Source organism: Halichoeres trimaculatus, unplaced genomic scaffold, assembly GCF_033239565.1.
Source record: "Halichoeres trimaculatus isolate MK-OKI-2021-1 unplaced genomic scaffold, fHalTri1.1 fHalTri1_scaffold_8, whole genome shotgun sequence".
Taxonomy (NCBI): Eukaryota; Metazoa; Chordata; class Actinopteri; order Labriformes; family Labridae; genus Halichoeres; species Halichoeres trimaculatus.
Window position 1 is genome coordinate 7922774 of NW_027437186.1, and position 19066 is coordinate 7941839.

At 41.5% G+C, this 19066-nt stretch overlaps 1 protein-coding gene across 3 annotated transcripts; it reads left to right on the forward strand.

Moving 5' to 3' along the window:
- Window positions 1–37: 37 nt before the first annotated feature.
- Window positions 38–18852, forward strand: LOC141794966 (poly(rC)-binding protein 3). Of its 3 annotated transcripts, none has more exons than XM_074675643.1 (13): window positions 38–390; window positions 6767–6875; window positions 7013–7036; window positions 7128–7160; window positions 7271–7387; window positions 7567–7698; window positions 8118–8246; window positions 10899–10988; window positions 11565–11606; window positions 11977–12052; window positions 14348–14400; window positions 17347–17516; window positions 18697–18852. In XM_074675643.1, exons 2-13 carry the CDS (start codon window positions 6798–6800, stop codon window positions 18731–18733), a joined length of 981 nt encoding a protein of 326 aa, XP_074531744.1. In that variant the 5' UTR covers window positions 38–390; window positions 6767–6797; the 3' UTR covers window positions 18734–18852. The 3 variants fall into 3 exon arrangements, with proteins under 3 accessions (XP_074531744.1, XP_074531746.1, XP_074531745.1); XM_074675645.1 differs by lacking the exon at window positions 18697–18852 and adding an exon at window positions 17869–18460; XM_074675644.1 differs by lacking the exons at window positions 11977–12052; window positions 18697–18852 and having other exon boundaries at window positions 17347–17500.
- Window positions 18853–19066: the final 214 nt, after the last annotated feature.

A 19066-nucleotide genomic window follows, 5' to 3' on the forward strand; every position in this document is an offset into this window, starting at 1 on the left:
TGATTTCTGTTTGTGGAGGCTGCGGCTGTAGCCTGCACTATCAGTGCTGGACAGTGTCCAGCCTGGAGGCTCTTTGCCCTGCCCTCAGGCCTCCTCGGCTTGTGGATCTCCGTGCGGAGGAACGCCTCTTTGGTGGCTGTGACTAGGAGAATTAGGCAAGAGATGCGGGTTCACTTGCCCTGCGTAGGGGCTTATCTTGGGCTAAGCTGAGGGACTAATAGCAAAGCCAGCCTCTGCTCCAGCCGGTCTGAGGGCACAGGGAACCATCTGTCCACTCTGTGGATAACTGACAACAAAGGGGGCAAACGGCGCAGAGGGACTGCAAACTAAAGGCTGTTCATTTAGGAGGAAACAGAAATAAAGAAGAGGAACAAGTGTTGTGTTCATAAGGTCAGTACCGTACTAATCATTCTTGTTGCTTCACAGGCCTCTCGCTCAGCCATGACTTCCAGACTTTCCACTCACTAGTTTCTGCTGGTGACATTGTTGCAGACTTAATTAATGTTGGCTTTTTGCAACACAGAACGCTGCAGTAAAACTTTTAATTCTGTCTCTCTTCCTGGGTCCGTTAGTTTAAAGAGGGCTGAAGGATGTTTAATGCACAACTCCTGACTTCTATTTGAGCTGAGTTAATTTGAGCGGCTTGTTTTTCTTCACTCCCGTGTGTTGTTCATGCATTTTGTTTGTCTCTTTCAAACTGGGTTTGACAACAAAGGTCTTGGTGAAAGGCTCTACAGTCTCTGCTCATAGTGAAATATAAAATAGAAAGATTAAAAAAAAGATGGATAGATAAAGAGATCCTTGGGTGTATAGAATCTTTCATTATGTTATGAAGTGAGCTTACAGTGCTTTAAAATCATACATCATTGTTGAAATAAAAGTCAGGATGTTTCCTTCAAAATAAGAGCCCCTTTATACATAAAAATTCTTCAATAATTCTTCATATTAATCTGATTTTTCATGGTTTCCAGAATGAGAGCTCTAATTTAGCCTCAATTTTCATCTTTTCTCATATAATTCATGTAGACATTGTTCTCCTCAAGGATTAACCAAAGTTTCCAATAATCTGAGGCACATTTCTCTGTGTGCGCTGGCTGGGAGCTGGTTTCAGTAGATTATCTGTGTATCATGTACACTTGATGAGTGCTGTTGTTCACCACTGTTTTGTTGGAGAGCCTTGAGTGGGTGCTGATGTGCTGGAGGTGACAGAAATGGGTCAAAAGGGTTTTAGCATTAACTAAACAAATCCCAGCCTATAGGATTAGACAGTGATGTTGCTGTTTATTCCATTTATTCACTGTTTCCACATAATGATCCTCAGAGAAGACAATAGTTATGAGTGTTGCTATTAGAAAGGCTTCCTCCTCATATTCCTGATATTTTGGACTAAGTCCTTGAGCTTAGTGTGGAATTATACACTGAGGAATGTGCCAGAACAATATCTTATTGTACACTTGTCTCAGCTCTTTGAGAAGCATGTTTTGTTTGTTTGTTATTTCTCTGTAACTGACACATTTCATCAGATATCTACTCACACTTGTGCTATCACCAGTGTTGGCAAACTGAACTCGAATCAACACTGGTGTTTGGTCCGTTCTGGAGTGTGTGTGTGTGTGTGTGTGTGTGTGTGTGTGTGTGTGTGTGTGTGTGTGTGTGTGTGGTGGCAGCAGGAAGCTCATTGGTTTGTTTGAGTTTACAAGCTGCACCGTGTTAGCATTGTTTAGCTTAGCTTTGAAAAGGATCAGTTAGTCTGTCTTGTAGGAAAAGGAGAGATAAATCCTCTTCAACAGTAACTCGTAAGTCCACACACACGCACGCTGATATCTTACATCAGTGTGAAACTGTATTCTGTGCAAGCAGCCTGACAGGTTGGTTTGTTGTCGGTTAGAGTTTTAATCCACAACAGGATTTTACACTAAGCAATACGATGTGAAGGCTATGTGCAATATATGAGGCTTGATGTGAGCCAGACTCAGCTGACACATGCAAAAAAAATGTCTCATTTTAAGAAATTAAAAAAAAAAAACCATGAGGCCGGGATTCCTAAAAGAATCTGCCAATAGTTTTTTGGAACAAGAATAATATCTTAATACAGAAAAACAATAGAAGTAGATACTTTGCGGCATTGGCAGATTGATTAACTCTTTACAAGAAACCCAGGTGTCATTTTGTCTTTTAATGACTTGAAATAAGACATTTTTCTGCACTTGCCAGGTGAATGTGGCTCACAATAAAGATGCTGTGAGGAGGATCTATTTTAATTGGACCGCAGCGCCACCTTTTGGCCTGGAGTCACACGCACACTGTCGTGATGAAGTGACCTTTTTTTTTTCTTATTTTTTTTTTTTTACATTTTTTGAGCTTTTCATGCCTGTAATGAAAGAGAAGAAAAGGGAGTAGGAGCAGGGAGCAAAGTGTGGGAAATAGGTCACAGGCCAGACTCATACCTGGGCCACCAACTTGAGGGCTAACCTGGGCGTGACCTCAACTGCTAGGCCATCTGCCCCCTGAAGATGTGACCAGGTGTGTTTGTTTTGGAAATGAATGATTGGATCAGAACTAATATTTTTTGTTTAAGACGACTTTTTACTGGATAAAACACGAAGAAGTAAGGCATATATCAGTGTAGTGTTGCCAGCTCAGCAATTTTGTTGCTATTTTTAGCGACTTTCTGGACCCCCCAGCAAGAAAATTAGAGAAAAGCGACTAGTGACAAATCTAGCGCCTTTTTTGGTGGAAGGAGGCTCCAAGATCACGGAAGAAAAATAATAAAAAAAGTGCTGTTGTGTTCTCTCTTTCCCCGTTCAGAGCGAGAGGGCACTAGGACCACTCAGTTGACAGGTAGGCAGCCACAGGTTCAGCCTATGGCTGAACCCCCCTGCTGTACTGTGTAGCCAGAGGCTAATTAGCCTTTAGCTCGAGCTGTATCTCTCTCCTGTTTATCTTTCTTCCGCTCTTCTGTCCTTTCAGTGTCTGACAGTTAGGCTCCAGTGTCCACCATCACTATAAAATTAACCACAGAAATCATTTTCAGCAGAGAAAAACACAGATCTCTCCTTTCTCTTCTAAACTTGGTCAGCTGGCATGTTGTTGTCATAGAGATTTCAACGTGCCGCAAATCAATCCAGTCCTGCCTGACCCAATCAGGAAGCTAGAAGGAGCAATTCGAAGTAACCTGTATTTATCTTGATAATCTCATTTTAAAGTGTGGATTACAATCAGACATATTTCATGAAGGGAGACTTTTTAAAAATCCCTAAGAACCTCCTCACAGCCCCTTTAAGTCTAATAGTTCAGTGACATCAATCTTTTCACATCACTTTCTGTATAACGCCTGTCTTAAATGTCAAAAATGCTAAGCATTGTATTGAAACACCACAGAACAACCGATTTAGGCTGTGAATTTAGCAGAAAACCCTCAAACACACTTTTTAATCTTGTTGCCTCTTGTCCCCCTTCTTTCATCACATGAATAGAGCTTCGGGACAAAGGCTAAAGGTCTTATTAAAAAGACAGGCCTCTTTTTTAGGTCTTGGCTTAAAAAAGTTACATCCTCAAATTGAAAAGAGTTCATCTAAGTATCTACACTGTCTATTTGAATCATTCTGGTGTCATAATAAAGGGAACACCTGTAAAATTTGTTCAGAGGTGTCAGTATGGGTATTTATGTCACTGACTCAGGGTAATTACTCCAGTATTTTTTATGCCTTCTGCTGTGGAGCAAACTAAAAGTCCCCCAGTTATTGGACCTCAAAGTTTGAAGGGTTCAGTGACATTAGTTTAATTTCTGTGCACAGTTTTAGTCAGATAAGTTCCTGGCTTTATCAAGTGTCATGTGAGTATAAGATTTTGAAGCACCTCTCAGACTATGATCGTCGAACAAACACACTGAGCTCAGGTCTTCATGAACTTGAGTCTCGTCTCTGTGTCTCTGTCAGAGCCCCACATCCAATCCTGCTTCCAGACATTCTTTATTTGTTCTGCAAATGTGACAGATTGGATACGGCTCCAACACAGAGCAGACTTTGTGTGGTGTCAGTGTGATATTAAGAGAGTCACACACACATCACTTGATCTGCAGGCCTCCAGAGCACAAGTGGCTTCCTTTGTATCTTATCTTATCCCCGAGTTACACAACTTCTTTTGAGCTGTAACTCATGACACGGTCTCATGTGAAGATTTCACACACTGAAAGTCATTTCTTCCCGCGCCCAACGGTCCAGGACTCCTCAGAGGGCATCAGGCCTCTGGCATGAAGACGTTACGCTGAGAGGACGAACCACCAACATTATAGTAGCTATACATTCTTCACAGTTACGGTAGTGTTTCATAAAGACGTTAAATAAGGACAGATTGTCTCTGCATGCAAACAGTAATGCAACTCAGACACTGAACAAAATATTTTATGTTTCATTTAGAGCAGCTGCTCAACAAAGAAATGGATTGCTGACACTCCAGAAAAAAACAAACACATCAGTATCACGTTATTACAATGTACTAAATTATCACATTATAACGTGATTACTGTGAGAGTGGAGAACATGCTGAACATGGCTCACTTAGATGATTTGATTCAATTTTGCTTCATGCTTGGTTAAGACATGGGCAGATCTGCTGATCTGTTATTGAGAACTGTGGATGATATCACGAGAAGCATCTTTACTCTTACACAGATTCTGAAATGGGTGGGGTTCTACAGAAGTAAGATACAGTCTGATCTTCTTGAGGTAGCTTCATTTATCATGGACAGGCTAGAGGGGCACGGACAGCTCCATGGATACAAGGTGCAGCAGGCCACAGCCACCAAAAACTGACCACAAAGAACGTCATAATTCAGTATCCCTAAATAGCCTGATCATTCAGTATCATGAATAACATGAAACTTATCACATTACAATATAATACCGATGTGTTTGTGTGTGTGTGTGTGTGTGTGTGTGTGTCTGTGTGTGTCTGTGTGTGTATGTGTGTGTGTTTGACATGGTAGTAATACACTTCCATAGAAAGGGACTTCAATAAATGAAAAATATATTTTAAAATATCGAGCCCATGTAGACAAGTTTAAAGCTGCAGTTCAGTGAGCGACCACTTGGGGCTGACTGTAGCACCAGAAACCACATACACACCAAAGGACAACATCTGGTTTAGAAAAACAAAGCCAATTTAGGGCCCATATACATGGAAAAGACGTTTCAGCGGACCTAAAACAAACTTTTGAAAACGGTCTCTAGAGTGGGATTTTTCTGAAACGCTGCCGACACAGTTGCCCTGTAAACAGTACGCCAGAGTTTTCGGCGGAAATGCTGACGTCATGCTCTGCTTTGCGCAAGAGCATACAACAGTACAACTGGACCATTGTTATGATCATGGTTTACCATGTTGTGTTTGTGCTGCTCAATCTGCTGAATCTGCTGACTGTCTTTCAACAAAATGGGCATCTGTTGCTCCACTTCTGCTCTTAGGATTCACCGATACACCAGAAGACTCTACTTCAGTGGAGATCTATCAAAAGTCACTTCTGGACAAGACATTTATAGCACTACCTACAGGCCTGGCATGCTTACTACAGCATTTTCAGTCCCCAAGTGTTTCTGTGTAGACGCAGCTTCTTTTTTTTTACACTGCGTTTTAGCATTTTCAGATGAAGTATTGTGTAAGATGGAGCCTGAGTACCTGCTTGAGGCCGAATGCAGAAAGACTGTAAACCACACACACACCAAGACACACACACACACGCACACACACACACACACACACACACACACACACACACACACACACACACACACACACACACACACACACACAAGAAAACCTCAGACTTTTAAGTTCACATATTTACAGCCTGGTTAAAAAATGATTTGGGTCTGAAACACTAATTTGGCTATCAGCACTCTGTGTTTTTTTTTTTTTTACTCTGTGGTTTAAAGGATATTGTGATCATGAGTTTGTCCAATCAGAGGCACAGCTCAGCTCACGTGATTGATGGGTGCCCTATAGCCCGCCTCTTGAGTCAGCACTTCCAATAGGGCTCCCACTGCCAATCAGCTTCATTTATTTATTCATTTATTCATTTGTTCCATACATGAAAGCTGACAACCAAATCCATACACAGGTGCACATTACACCCTAAAACAAACACATTCATGATAGGAAAGGAGCAGCGTGAAGAGAAATGTCTGTTATATTTGTCTGATCCTACAACTGAACAACTTTTTAAAAAAGAACAGATGGTCTGACATCACATACAGTTGATTTTCAACAGCCTACATTAACCCGTCATTGATTTTAACAACAAAACAAACAAAACGAAAACAAATAAATAGCCTACAATAAAATAAAGAACCCCCCCAAAATTTCAAATTTAAATCTCAAAACATGCATCACATCCAAATTAATTTTCTAGTGTTCATTAGCGGAGACTACGTCCATATATCATACAGTAATGATACACACCAATCTATAAAAAGTAAAAATGTTAACACCCAGAAAAAAAGAGTTTGAATCTGAATGGCACATTTCTGGATCATCACCTGATGTACAGTAATTGTTATTTTCAATGTTGTTAAACTTGGGAGTTATGACCATATAAGGGCGTGGCTCACTGTACAGACAGGTGCGTACCTGTACCTCATCCTAACTTAAAAGAAGCTAAGTTAAGTTCAGTATTTTCAATACAGCCGACAAATGAGTGACTTCACATAGACTGGGTCCAATTCTACATCCGATGGTCTTTAGCAGTTTCAATTTTTTTCCTTTTTTGCAGGATTCCAACTTCCGATCTTCAAAACTACACCATGTCTGACAAAGAAGAAATGGCGTTGGATGGGAACATGAATGTTACGCTGACACTGCGGCTGCTGATGCACGGGAAGGTAACAATGTGAAAAACGCTGGAGACAGTTTTGTCATGCAGACTGAAAAAAAAAATCTCGTCACAGCTGTTTGAATGTTTTGCAGAAAATGCTGTGTGCTGCAACTCGCTCAAGCATTGTTATCTTCTCATTCACAGGAAGTTGGCAGCATAATTGGAAAGGTATTTTTAATCCTCAGTGTTTACGGCTTCATCTTTCTCAATCTCCTCTCCCCTCTCTTTAATGAACTAATTCTGTTTATTTTAATTCCAGAAAGGAGAGACGGTGAAGAAAATGAGAGAGGAGGTGAGCCCTGGCTCTGAGACCTCTGATGTGACGACATGTATAATGTATGTGTCTGTGCAGGTCAGGTATGATGAATTGTGACAGGGCTAATTGTGGATTTGTGTTTCCAGAGTGGTGCACGCATTAACATATCAGAGGGATCTTCTCCTGAAAGAATAGTTACCATCACAGGACCCACAGAGGGCATTTTCAGAGCTTTCTCCATGATCGCACAGAAGTTTGAGGAGGTACACCAAACAAAGTCAACGTGAACTCTTTCTTCTGTCAATAGAATGTTTAAAAGGAGCGTTAAAGAAAGACCTTTTCTCTGAGGTTTGACGAGCACTGAACCCCCTGTCTTGTGACGTGTGAAATAAAGCTGACATTCTCACAGTTGTGAAAACCATATTTTTGAATTCTGCCTCAGGATATTACCGCTGCGATGACAAACAGCAACGTGACAAGCAAGCCACCTGTGACACTCCGCCTGGTTTTCCCAGGAAGCCAGTGCGGCTCACTGATTGGCAAAGGCGGCTCCAAGATCAAAGAAATCAGAGAGGTAAGATTCCCTTTCTGTTTGCGTTTTGTTTCACAGAGTTCCTCCTGCATCCAAACAGGCACGGGAAACATCCTCCCTGGAGCTCTGACACCTCCAGTATCAAACGCTCCAGTCAAACTTTGCTTGCTTATCTCTGCCTTAAAATGTGTATTTTTGTGCTTGCTGCTCATGAAAATCTCCCTGATTATGCCTGTAAAGATCGGTGCAGGCTGACTTCACGTTCTGAATGGACAATATTTGTGTACGCTCCTGCAAATATTAGAGCACACTTTACTATTTGGCTTGCAGCTGCTCCCTGCATGTCAAAATGTGTTCAAGGCAATCTGCGTGTGCCTGAAGCAGCGTTTCAATCTGGGTGATGGAGTCCTCTTTTCAGCAATAAATAGCATTTGTTTCTTCTGTTGTCTGGTGATGTTAAGACCACAGGCGCTCAGGTTCAGGTGGCAGGAGACATGCTGCCGGACTCCACGGAGAGGGCTGTCACAATCTCCGGCACTCCACAGGCCATTACTCAGTGTGTAAGACACATCTGCTCCGTCATGCTGGAGGTAAGCACTGTCACACAGCAGATGATCCCCACAAAAAGCTTTATTTTGGCATCAAGTCACATGTGTTCAGGCAGATTTTCAGTGGCACATTTTGGGATGTCTTCGGTCTCAGCAACACTTAACTCCTGAAAGATTAAATCCACGTACTCGTGCTCCTCCGGAGATCAGAAACATTAATGTCACGAACATATCCAAACAGAGCTGCTTAACAACACTTCAGCATGCTTATCATTAGTTTGGTTCACAGGAGGGTCCAAATCTTTTTTTCTTTTTCAGAGAGGACCAGGTTTGATTTATGAAAATAATCAAGGGCCAGCAGCTCTCACCGACAAACACACCTGACCAAAATTTCAAAACCAGTTGAAAAAATTGCAAGAATTTACATTTTGTACTGTTTGATCGGAAAAAGGTTTGAAGTTTCAAAATGCAAAAAGATGAAATGAGACAGAGACAGAAAAATAAAAATAGGCTTTTCATCAGCTGATCAAAAGGTAAAGACCACAGCTCAAAAATATCTTGTTTCATCACGCCTGATGCAAGTGTTTCAAGGAAGCTTAGTCTGAACGTTGCTCCAAGTGGTAAAGACGTCTCCAAGGAGGATCATCCACTGTCTGGACCATAGACTGTAAAAAAAATGGACGTCATCTTGCTCGTTGAGGTCACCACAAAACTGCTCCCCCTGGTGGCTGGCTGCAGTATTGGTCAAAAAATCAGACTCTCCCGTCATTCCAGATGGGCTGTGGTCAAAGTTTGAAAAATTATTACTGGTAGAAATGTTTCTCACGTCTGATTGTTGTGGTGATTTGAAGATATCATTTGGCTGCCTTGTATTTAAGTCTTCTTTTTTTCTGAAAAGTTTCGTTTTCATTACTTTTATGAGGTTAAAAACAAGGTTGTACGTCACGTTTAAAGATGATTTACAGCTGATGTTCTTGTGTATTTTTCAGGGATTGTAAAATATGTCTGGAGGTAGAGTCAAGAAGTGATTAGACTCTCGAAAGAAAAAAATCTATATAATATTTTTTTTACCCGGCTCAACTCAGATTCTCCCAGAATCCCTCACAGTCTCTACTGCACAGACTCTGGCTGCACAATGGCTGCCAATGGCTGCGCCTGTGACAGGGGAATTTTAGCTTCAAAACCATACATGCTGTCTACTCTATATACAGTTTATGGTCTGGACCTGATGTCCATTTCTGTAAACGTCCCTCTCCATCCATCCCCAAATGTTGTCAGAGTGATTTAGATCAGGGGAACATCAGGATGGTCCAAAGAGTGAGCTGATTCCTCTGGAAGAAGTCCTTTGTCAGGCGCCCATTGTGACCTGCAGCGTTGTCCTGTTGAAAAACCCAGTCATTCCCACACAGACCAGGGCCCTCAGTCATGAAGGAGGCCCCCTGCAACATCTCCACAGAGCCAGCCGCCGTTTGACGCCCCCTGACCAACCTGAAGCTCCATTGGTCCATTGAAGGAAAAAGCCCCAGATCATGATGGCGCCCCCTCCACTGTGCCGCTGTGAAAACATCTCCAGTGGGATCTCCTCGTCATGTCAGTAACGTTGAAGCCATCAGGACGTCAAGGTTCAGTCTTTTCTCCTCAGAGAATTAAACTTTCTTCACCTTTCAGTGTCCCATGTTTGCTGCTCTCTGAAAAAGTCCAAACAGTGAGATTGTGGCGTTGAAGGAGACGAGGCCTTTGAAGATGTTCGAGGATCATCCCGTGTCTTAACAGACAGCCAATCAGATCCTCTGACTCAGTGTCAGTGAAATTCTTTGGAGGTCAAAGCTTGATTTTTTGTTTCATAACCCTCAGGATCTTTAAAAAAAATGTAAAATGGCTGTCAGTGATGGCGTGCTGTGAGAGGCCTTGCTGATGTAGCTCAACAATCTGACCACGTTCAAAGAGAGAAAGATTTTTAGCCTTTGCCATCAGGAGGTCATGACAGAGAGACTACCTGACAGAAAATGACACTGAATCCACATTTTTGTGCAGATTTTGTCTTTTACAGGCTGTGGTTTTTAACCCTTAAACAGCTGATGAACAGACTGCTCACTCAGTTTTTATTTTGTCATACTCCCATGTCTTCTTTTTGCATTTTGAAACTCTACTTTAAGATCCAACTAAGAAAAATGAAAATTCTTGCAGTCTTTCAACTGGTCTTAACATTTTGATCAGGTATTGTCTCCTCAACATGAATACCTGAATATTTCCCCCTGAAATAAAATCTATTTGAGCCGTCCTTCCATCCCCTGCAGCTCCAGAAGTACTCCTGCAGCAATATTTATCACTTAATGAAATGATGACTCTTTAGAAAAGGATTATTTGGAAAAACTTGAAGCCATACTGGGTGAATTTTTCTGAGGAGAGGCTTCCATAAAGTTGAGCATCCACTCACCCTGTCTGTATTAACTAACCTCTAAAAAAATCCATTCCCTATTCCGAGGCCTATTCACAATGAATGTCTTTGGTCCAAGGCTTCATGGAACCATCTCAGCCATGAATCGGATGTGAAAAGATTCAGAATACAGATTCAGGGGACATAAAACGCTTTATAAAATACTTCAGAGCCAGTATAGTTTTTTTTTTTTTTTTCTGAGCCTTGGCAGTGTATGAATTTTTCTCCCTTATTGGTTTGCATGACTGTGTCTCCAGTCTCCACCAAAAGGAGCAACAATTCCTTACCGTCCCAAGGCCATACCCGCCGGAGCCCACGCAGTTCTAGCACCGCAGCACTCTGCACAAGTAAGTGTCCCAGTATGGGTTATTTAACTCTGACTGATGCCAGGCTTTCTAGTGGAAGGGTCTCTGTGTTTTCTCTGATCTGATCATTAGGCGTGTTTTTACCACTAGAGGGACACAGCTTTTTAATTACACTCCATTGAGCTCTTCGTATTGTGAGGCTGTAAGCCGCGAGAGGAGCCGGCGATCGTGCTGGAAAATGGGCTGAATTGAATCCAGCCGGGCTGTAATGTGACAGATATATGAATAGAAGGCATTGACGCTAATAATCCCCCTGGGGTGTGAAACCTGAAAGATGTCGTGACTAAAGCTCATATTTTCCATCAGCTGGCTAATCGCTGTCCTGAATTTGGCACAGTCTGTTCTGACCTATCAGACATCTGTCTATGTTATTGGATTTCTGGCTGTGGTCAAAGGGAGGAAAACAGCAGATGACATTTAGATGAATTTCCGTCAAATCTATACACATTAGAGCGATGGAGAGAGGAGAGGGGATTGATTATCAGGGATGGACTCTGATTTCTCTTCATGCTCTCAAACAATTCAAAGTGTAATATCTTCATTTCCCTCATCCTCCAGGCTTTTGCGATTCCAGGGCAGTATGCGTTTGCACACCAAGATGTAAGTATGCGTATTTGATGACTGACATCCATCCTAATGACCCGCTCCTGCCCAGTCCTCCCGAGCCACCACTACACCCTCTCTGTCCCCCTCTCTGAAAGATGAAACTGAATAACCCTGATCTGTTGATGTCACTAACACTAACATGAGCTAGAGGAATGCTTTGACTGACGTGATAGTGAGGATGTTCAGATTTGTGATCAGTTTGTAGTCAGAGATGTGACTGTATTGAGCAGAAAGAAATGAATCTCTCACACTGACACTATCTGTGATGTTTGTGAACTTCACATTGGCTCTGTATTGTAGCTGTCAGCTCCTCTGAAATAATCCAGTTTGATTGGTTAGCTCTAACTTCCTTCCTACCCTGCAGTTGACCAAGCTTCACCAGTTGGCTATGCAGCATATCCCCCTCCCTTCCCTTGGGCAGAGCAACCCTACCTTCCCTGGTACGTACCCACGACTCCCCCGGGGAAGTCCATCTTACCCCCCTGACTTCACTCCTCTTGGAATCACACCATCCAAACAACAACACTGTCACTTCAGACTGCAGAGAAAGTGTAGGATGCCTCCATTCTTTCAGAGTTCAAAGACACAAACCAGACAGTATCTGTTAGACTCTCTCTGTTTTTACTTGCTACGGAAATCTCAGACTGCTGAGAAGACGGGAGCAACTTTCAGGGTTTTTGCTTCATTTCAAAAATCCTAAAGTTGCTCCTGAGTGTGTGACATACTGCAGCGAGAAAAATGATGCGGAAAATTCAACCAGCAGAGTTCTCTGAGAGGGAAATGTGAAAAATGAGAGAAATATTTACACTTTTGTAAATACTTCACCATTTCTCACAATTTCTCATGTCCCCACCAGAGTTTCAGCTCCATTTGCCCAGTTTTCCTCTCCTAAAACAAAACCTAATCTCTTCACCCCATCCTCCACCTCTGCAACATTTCTCCTCCAATTCTAACATTGTCTTGGCCAGACAATCCCTGACCTCAACTTCCCCAAGTACTCATTTACTCTGCCACGACTAACTGAGGACAGCGTATCAGGACATGTGATTCTGTGACATGACAGATTTTATACAACATACTCATTTAAAAAGAAAGAAAACTGTATGTGCAGTGGGGAAAATAAGATCTGAACGCGTCAACTTTTTTCTTATCACATTTATTTTCAAAGATGCAATTCAAACAAAATTTCTACCAGACATTGGTATTAACTCAAATAATCCACACATGAAAAGAAATCACAACGTTCAGGTCCATAAATAATGATTATGTGGAATTATGTACAATAACACAGGAAAAAAGTATTGAACACGCTAACTGAGACTCATCTAATACTTAGTGGAGAAGCCTTTTCCTAGTCAGGTGATTGACTAGGCCATTCTAACAGATTGATTGTCTTTTTTTCAAACCATTTGAGAGTCAACTTTGCCGTGTGCTTTGGATCATTGTCCTGCTGGAAGGTCCAGCCACATCTCATCTTCATCATCCTGGTGGATGGCAGCAGATTCATATCAAGAATTTCCCCATACATGGCTCCATTCATTGCTCTGTCCATTATATGAAGTTTGCCAAAACCATGAGATGAGAAACAACCCCATGCCATGATGCTTCCACCTCCAAACTTCACTGTTGGTGTAGTGTTTTTTGGGTGATGTGCAGTGCCATTTCTCCTCCAAACATGGTATGTAGTATGACAGCCCAAAAGTTCAATTTTGGTCTCACCTGACCAGACAGCATTCTCCCAGTATTCTACAGGCTTGTCAAGATGCTGTTTAGCAAACTTAAACCAGCTTCAACATGCCTTTTCTTCAGGAATGGAGTCTTGCGGGCTGAGTGTCCATAAAGGCCATGGCGGTCGAGTGCATTGCCTATTGTTTTCTCTGTAACCATTGTACCCGCTGCCTCCAAGTCTGTCTGGAGCACTTTCAGGGTGGTCCTTGGCTTGTTGAGTACTCTTCTGACTATCTTTCTGACTCCCTGGTCAGAAATCTTGCAGGGAGCTCCTGTGCGTGGCCTGTTGATGGTAAGGTGGTGCTTCTTCCACTTGTGAATAATGGCCCCAACGGTGCTGACTGGAATATTCAGGTGCTTTGATATAAGTCTGTAACCAGTTCCATTCTGATGCTGAGCAACAATCAGGTTGTGAATGTCTTCAGAGAGCTCTTTGCCTTTACCCATCATGAGGTGTGTTGTATTTAACTGCTTGGTGAAGAAACAACCTTTTTTATAGGACCATCAATTTGCTCTAGCCCAGCTGATGTTGGTTTGCACTAATTGGAAGTTCAAGTAATGATTACTGACAGATTTCAGGTGGTATGGTGCATTTCCTTGCTAAAGTATACAGCCTTTTCACGGTGTGCTCAATACTTTTTTCCTGTGTTATCAAACTTAATTCCACATAATTATTATTTATGGACCTGGACGTTGTGATTTCTTTTCATGTGTGGATTATTTGAGCTAATACCAATGTCTGGTAGAAATTTCGTTTGAATTGCATCTTTGGAAATAAATGTAATGACAAAAAAGTTGATGCGTTCAATACTAATTTTCTCCATTGTAATGTCAGAAATGTAGAGTGTATGCATAGACTGTGTGCTGAAAACGTATATAAAGTCTGCTATATGCTATTTTCATGCTCCTGATGTAGCAGTGAGCTAGAGATAAACCAGACAAAGTAGGCCAACTTGTTGTGCCATTAGTGCCATACTGTTGTTAGCATTCCTTGTCCTACTTTGCAGGATTGGATGCATCTGCCCCCACAAGTTCACAGGAGCTGGCAATACCTAATGATGTGAGTACCACTGTGTTTTGTGTTTTCTCAGCGCTGCAAGAAAGTCCCGCACCCCAAATCCTCCTGCCTCCTCCTTTAATGCTTTCGAGGATGACGGTTATAATGAGCGGTTTTTGGACACAACTTTCTCCGCACGCTGCCGCTTTGGACAAAGAAGTCTTTGCATGTGTACATGGCAGTTAATGTTACAGGACAGGCTGACTGTAGCTTCATTAGAGTCAGAATAAAGAAATCTGTGCAAGAGGGACAGAAATAGAAATGGTTTTCGTTGCTTAAAGATTACCCTGGTAGAAGACTGCAAAAAAAAAATCAAAGGAAGTGTCAAATTCTTGGTAAAAATCTTTTCATTGGGCTCCATATGCTCTACATTCACCAGAGAAGTCCAGAGAAAAAAAATGTATTTTTAAAGATACTTTTTATTTTATTTTATTTATTTATTCAGGAACAGGCTCTTTGAGATTGAAAATCCCTTTTCCAAGACAGTCTGGGCCATGACAGGCAGCAGCAGAGCTACGTAGTAAAACCAGATACAAATAAACAAAATTAATAAACAAGTAAATAAAACAAATAAAACAAAGGTGCAGGTAGGGGAATTATTGTTATATTGTTCTTAAAACAATTTAAAACAATAAAAACTAAAACAAACCACAAAAAACTAAAACAGGAGCACAGTCTCAAGCTGGATTAAAAAGCCAAATAATAAATATGGGTTTTAAGACTTTTTGTAAAAGCGGACAGTGAGGGGGCTTGTCTTATGTGTATGTAGGGGGAGATCTTTCTAGCAAGAGGGCAAGAGGGAGATCCTATATTTCCCTACAATGTAGAGGAGGAGGCTGCACGGTGGTGTGATGGTTAGCGCGCTGCAGCCTCAAGCAAAAACGTCACCAGTTTGATTCCCAGTTTGCCCAGTAGGTTCTTCTGTGTGGCGTTTGCATGTTCTCCCTGTGCATGCGTGGGTTCTCTCGTCCCATGATCCAAAAAAACTGCTCATTGAGTTAAGGTGTGATTGAGTTTGTGAAAGGTTGTCTGTCTATGTGTCAGCCCTGTGATTGACTGGCAACCAGTCCAGGGTGTACCTCGCCTTTAGCCTAAGGCAGCTAGGATAGACTCCAGCCTAACCATAGAAAATGGATGGATGAATGTAGGTAGGGAGATAATAGGGAAGAAGACATAAGATACATTATATATTGAAAAAAATATATCAATGTTTAGTCAGTGTGATGACAGGGAACACCATCGTACTCGAGCATAAAGCAAGCGGTGATAAGGAATGGCCTTAAAAGAACTTTTAAATCCACAGAACACAACAGGCTCCCTCCGCCCCACCCACTCAAACCTCCTCCATACACCCGAACCAGATTGAGGACTGTGGGTGATATGGCCTTCTGTGCTGCCACCCCACGTCTGTGGAATGCCCTCCCTGACACTCTAAGAGCAACACAATCCACAGACTGTTTTAAAAAGGGACTAAAAACATTTCTTTTTAGGAAAGCTTTTAACCAACTCTGATGCTTTTAACATGGTCTGTCTTTAGCTGTTTTAGAAATAGTTTATAATTTTTTTTTTTACTGTTTTATTGCCCCCTTTAACTTTTCTCATTTCTTTCTTTTTTTTTTCAAGCTGTAGCACTTTGAGATCTCTGGATGAAAAGGGCATTATAAACACAATTAATAAAAGTAATAAAAATATAATATAATACAATATAATATAATATAATATAAAATAATATAAAATAATATAATATAATATAATATAATATAATATAATATAATATAATATAATATAATATAATATAATATTATTATTTCAAATGAGTGATGAACTTTAAAGCTACATGACGCACAGTATCCAGAGCATGCTCACTTTGAGCAGAGGCATGCCAACAGAAAACATTACTGTAGTTGATAAAAGAAAGTACTGAAATACAGAATATAATATCAGAACAAACGCACAGCTTCAACTCATGGTGACTCTTTGTTTTGGTTACGAGTAAAAAAAAAAATCTGCCAATCTTGGAGGTAAAACATACTGGTTTAGTTACTTTTATTAATGATTTTTCTTTATTTCAAGAAACTCAAGAAGTAATGTCCTTTTTCCTCATTTAGGAAAATGTTTTTACTCGATATTATCAATTCAGGTGTCATTTTTGTCTTCAAATATAAAAAAAAAGACTTTTTTAACTAAAAAAAAAGACAAGCCACTTGTTTAGACTTCTGTTTTTGCAGTGATGGTGTTAAAGTATTTGAGTGAAACAGATGGCTTGGATCATTTTCTATAATCTTTTGCTTTTCATACAGCCTGGCAGTGGAGAAACAGGCGGTTTCAGCTTTTATCGAGTAACTTCACTTTATTTAGTCTAGGAGAAAGATGACAGGGGGTGTTTTTTAAGAGGTTTTGATGATTTGTCTGAATCTTGTAGACACTGACCGGTTGCCTTGCCAACAGCTGTGACTAAAAATCATGATTAGATGGACCCTTTGGTTTTATTCAGATCAAGAAAGCTATTACAGATTTCCCCTCAAGCTCTGTGTCCACTCTCCTTAACTGTATGCTTCTGCTGCTGCTGCTGCTGCTGCTGCTGGCATCTTCCTTTTTTAATCAGTCAGACCTGACAGTAATGTCCTCTAATTTCTTTTTCCAAATGTCAAACAATGTTTTTAAGATAAGAGACTGCTGCCTGTGCTTGGCCTAATAAATCAACAGTATCACTGACTAACATTTCATATGAACCTAGAATTAAAGTGCTGACTGTTAGCGAAGAGGATCGATGCATTATGGAGATGTTTTCTGTTGTTACACTCACACAGCTGGGGATTCCACGTCCTCTGCGGTGCTGCTATTAGCTGCAGCAGTTGCTTCCAAATGCAGTTTGAAATCTAATTGCCAAAAAGCAGAGAAACATGAGCTGATTTGCTATTTACATGTTTCCACTCTCTCCTCTTCTAGTTTATTGGCTGTATAATTGGGAGACAAGGCAGCAAGATCAATGAGATTCGCCAGGTCTCTGGAGCTCACATCAAAATTGCCAGCGCCACTGATGGCTCAGCCATGCGCCAAGTCACGATCACGGGCTCGCCGGCCAGCATCAGCGTAGCCCAGTACCTCATCAATGCCAGGTAAGACATTACACAGGGCGGTCAGGTCTCTCAGGGTTTCTCATGGTGCTGTGATGATAGGAGAGCCAAACAGCATGCTATTATAAGAGGGCAGACTTATTGTGCTCAGGATGAGGCTGGATTTGTTCCATCTCACTGCTCCGTTCTCTTGACTGCATTAAAATCCTTATTGTCTCTGCTTTTTAACACATTCCTTCTTTGATTCTTATGTTTTCTCCTCTCTCTCATTTCCCTCCTCTGTTTTTCTCACCCAATCCTTCCCCAACCCCCCTCCATCTCATTTCAATTTCCACCTCCACCTTTTAACTTTTCACCCTCCAAACTCCCCATCTCCAAACATCCCGACCCGCAGCTTAGAGTTGGCTAAATACACCATGCAGGCCGCTTCCTCTGCGACCCCAGTTGACCTCAACATGAGCTTCTCTCAGTCTGCTCCCACTGCCTCCACTGCTGCTACCTCTATGGCTGTCTTGGCGGCCACAACCCCAGCTCCCACCACCATTAACGTCCACTCTCCCTCCACCTTATCAGCCATCCAAAACCCACACTACGCCGTCCCTGTTTCCAGCCTGCTTGGCATGAAAACTCTCCCTGTCCTGGCTGTCCACCCAGCAGCTGCTTCCAGCCTAACGCAGGGTTTATCTCCTTACACTGCAAAAATGCCAACCTCTGGCATCAAAAAGTCTGAGAGGCAGAAGTTTGCTCCTTATTGATGCCAGTGTAGCTGACAGGTAAAACATTATGAATTGATGAGGAATTATTGAAGTCTTGGCAATAAAGTGGAATAAAAAGTAGCTGATGCTGGCGCGTGTCAGTTTTCCAGCGTAGCACTAAAAGGATGCTAGTGTCAAAACATGTCCTCAAACATTAACACAGGCGCTAGGTGTGCATATTAACTCAGAGTCATGGGTTCAACAGGTATGTAAAGATATTTTTCAAATAGATTCATGTTACAGAGCTTTATGAAGAAGAGGTATTTCCATGATGCAGATCCTGACTTAGTTTTTTACCTGTGTACAGAGTATTTTTTAGATAATTCACTCTAATGTGGTTAGACGTGCTTCGTTGGCAGCAGGCTGTTTAATTCTTTGTTTTGTACCATAGAAGTCAGTGTGTGTTCATTTTTTTTTAACAAGGATTGCTCCACTCTCCTGTCAACCTAACCTTTCCATCACTATAGGCTCTCATCAACGCTAACAGGCTTGGGTGTTCTGTAGTAGCGTTGCACTGTAGCAGTTCTGATGGGATTATCCTAAACCCACATTGGATTCTAGTGGATTTCTCTCTACACAGTAATCCCGTAAGGCAGGAAGGGCCTTACAAACTCATTTATTGTTTCTGTACACCAGCGTCTTCCTTGTTTATTCTTCAACTTAAGCGAGTGGAATGCTTCAACTTTGAGCGGCTGCAAATTGTCGCTGAGCAATTATTGTCATAAATGTTTTATTCATGTTGTTGTGTGGGTGAAGAATTGTAATATTTGTTGATGAAATGACTTTGAAATAAATGGGACTTTTTATGAATACAGACTGCTTGTTTTATTATGATTC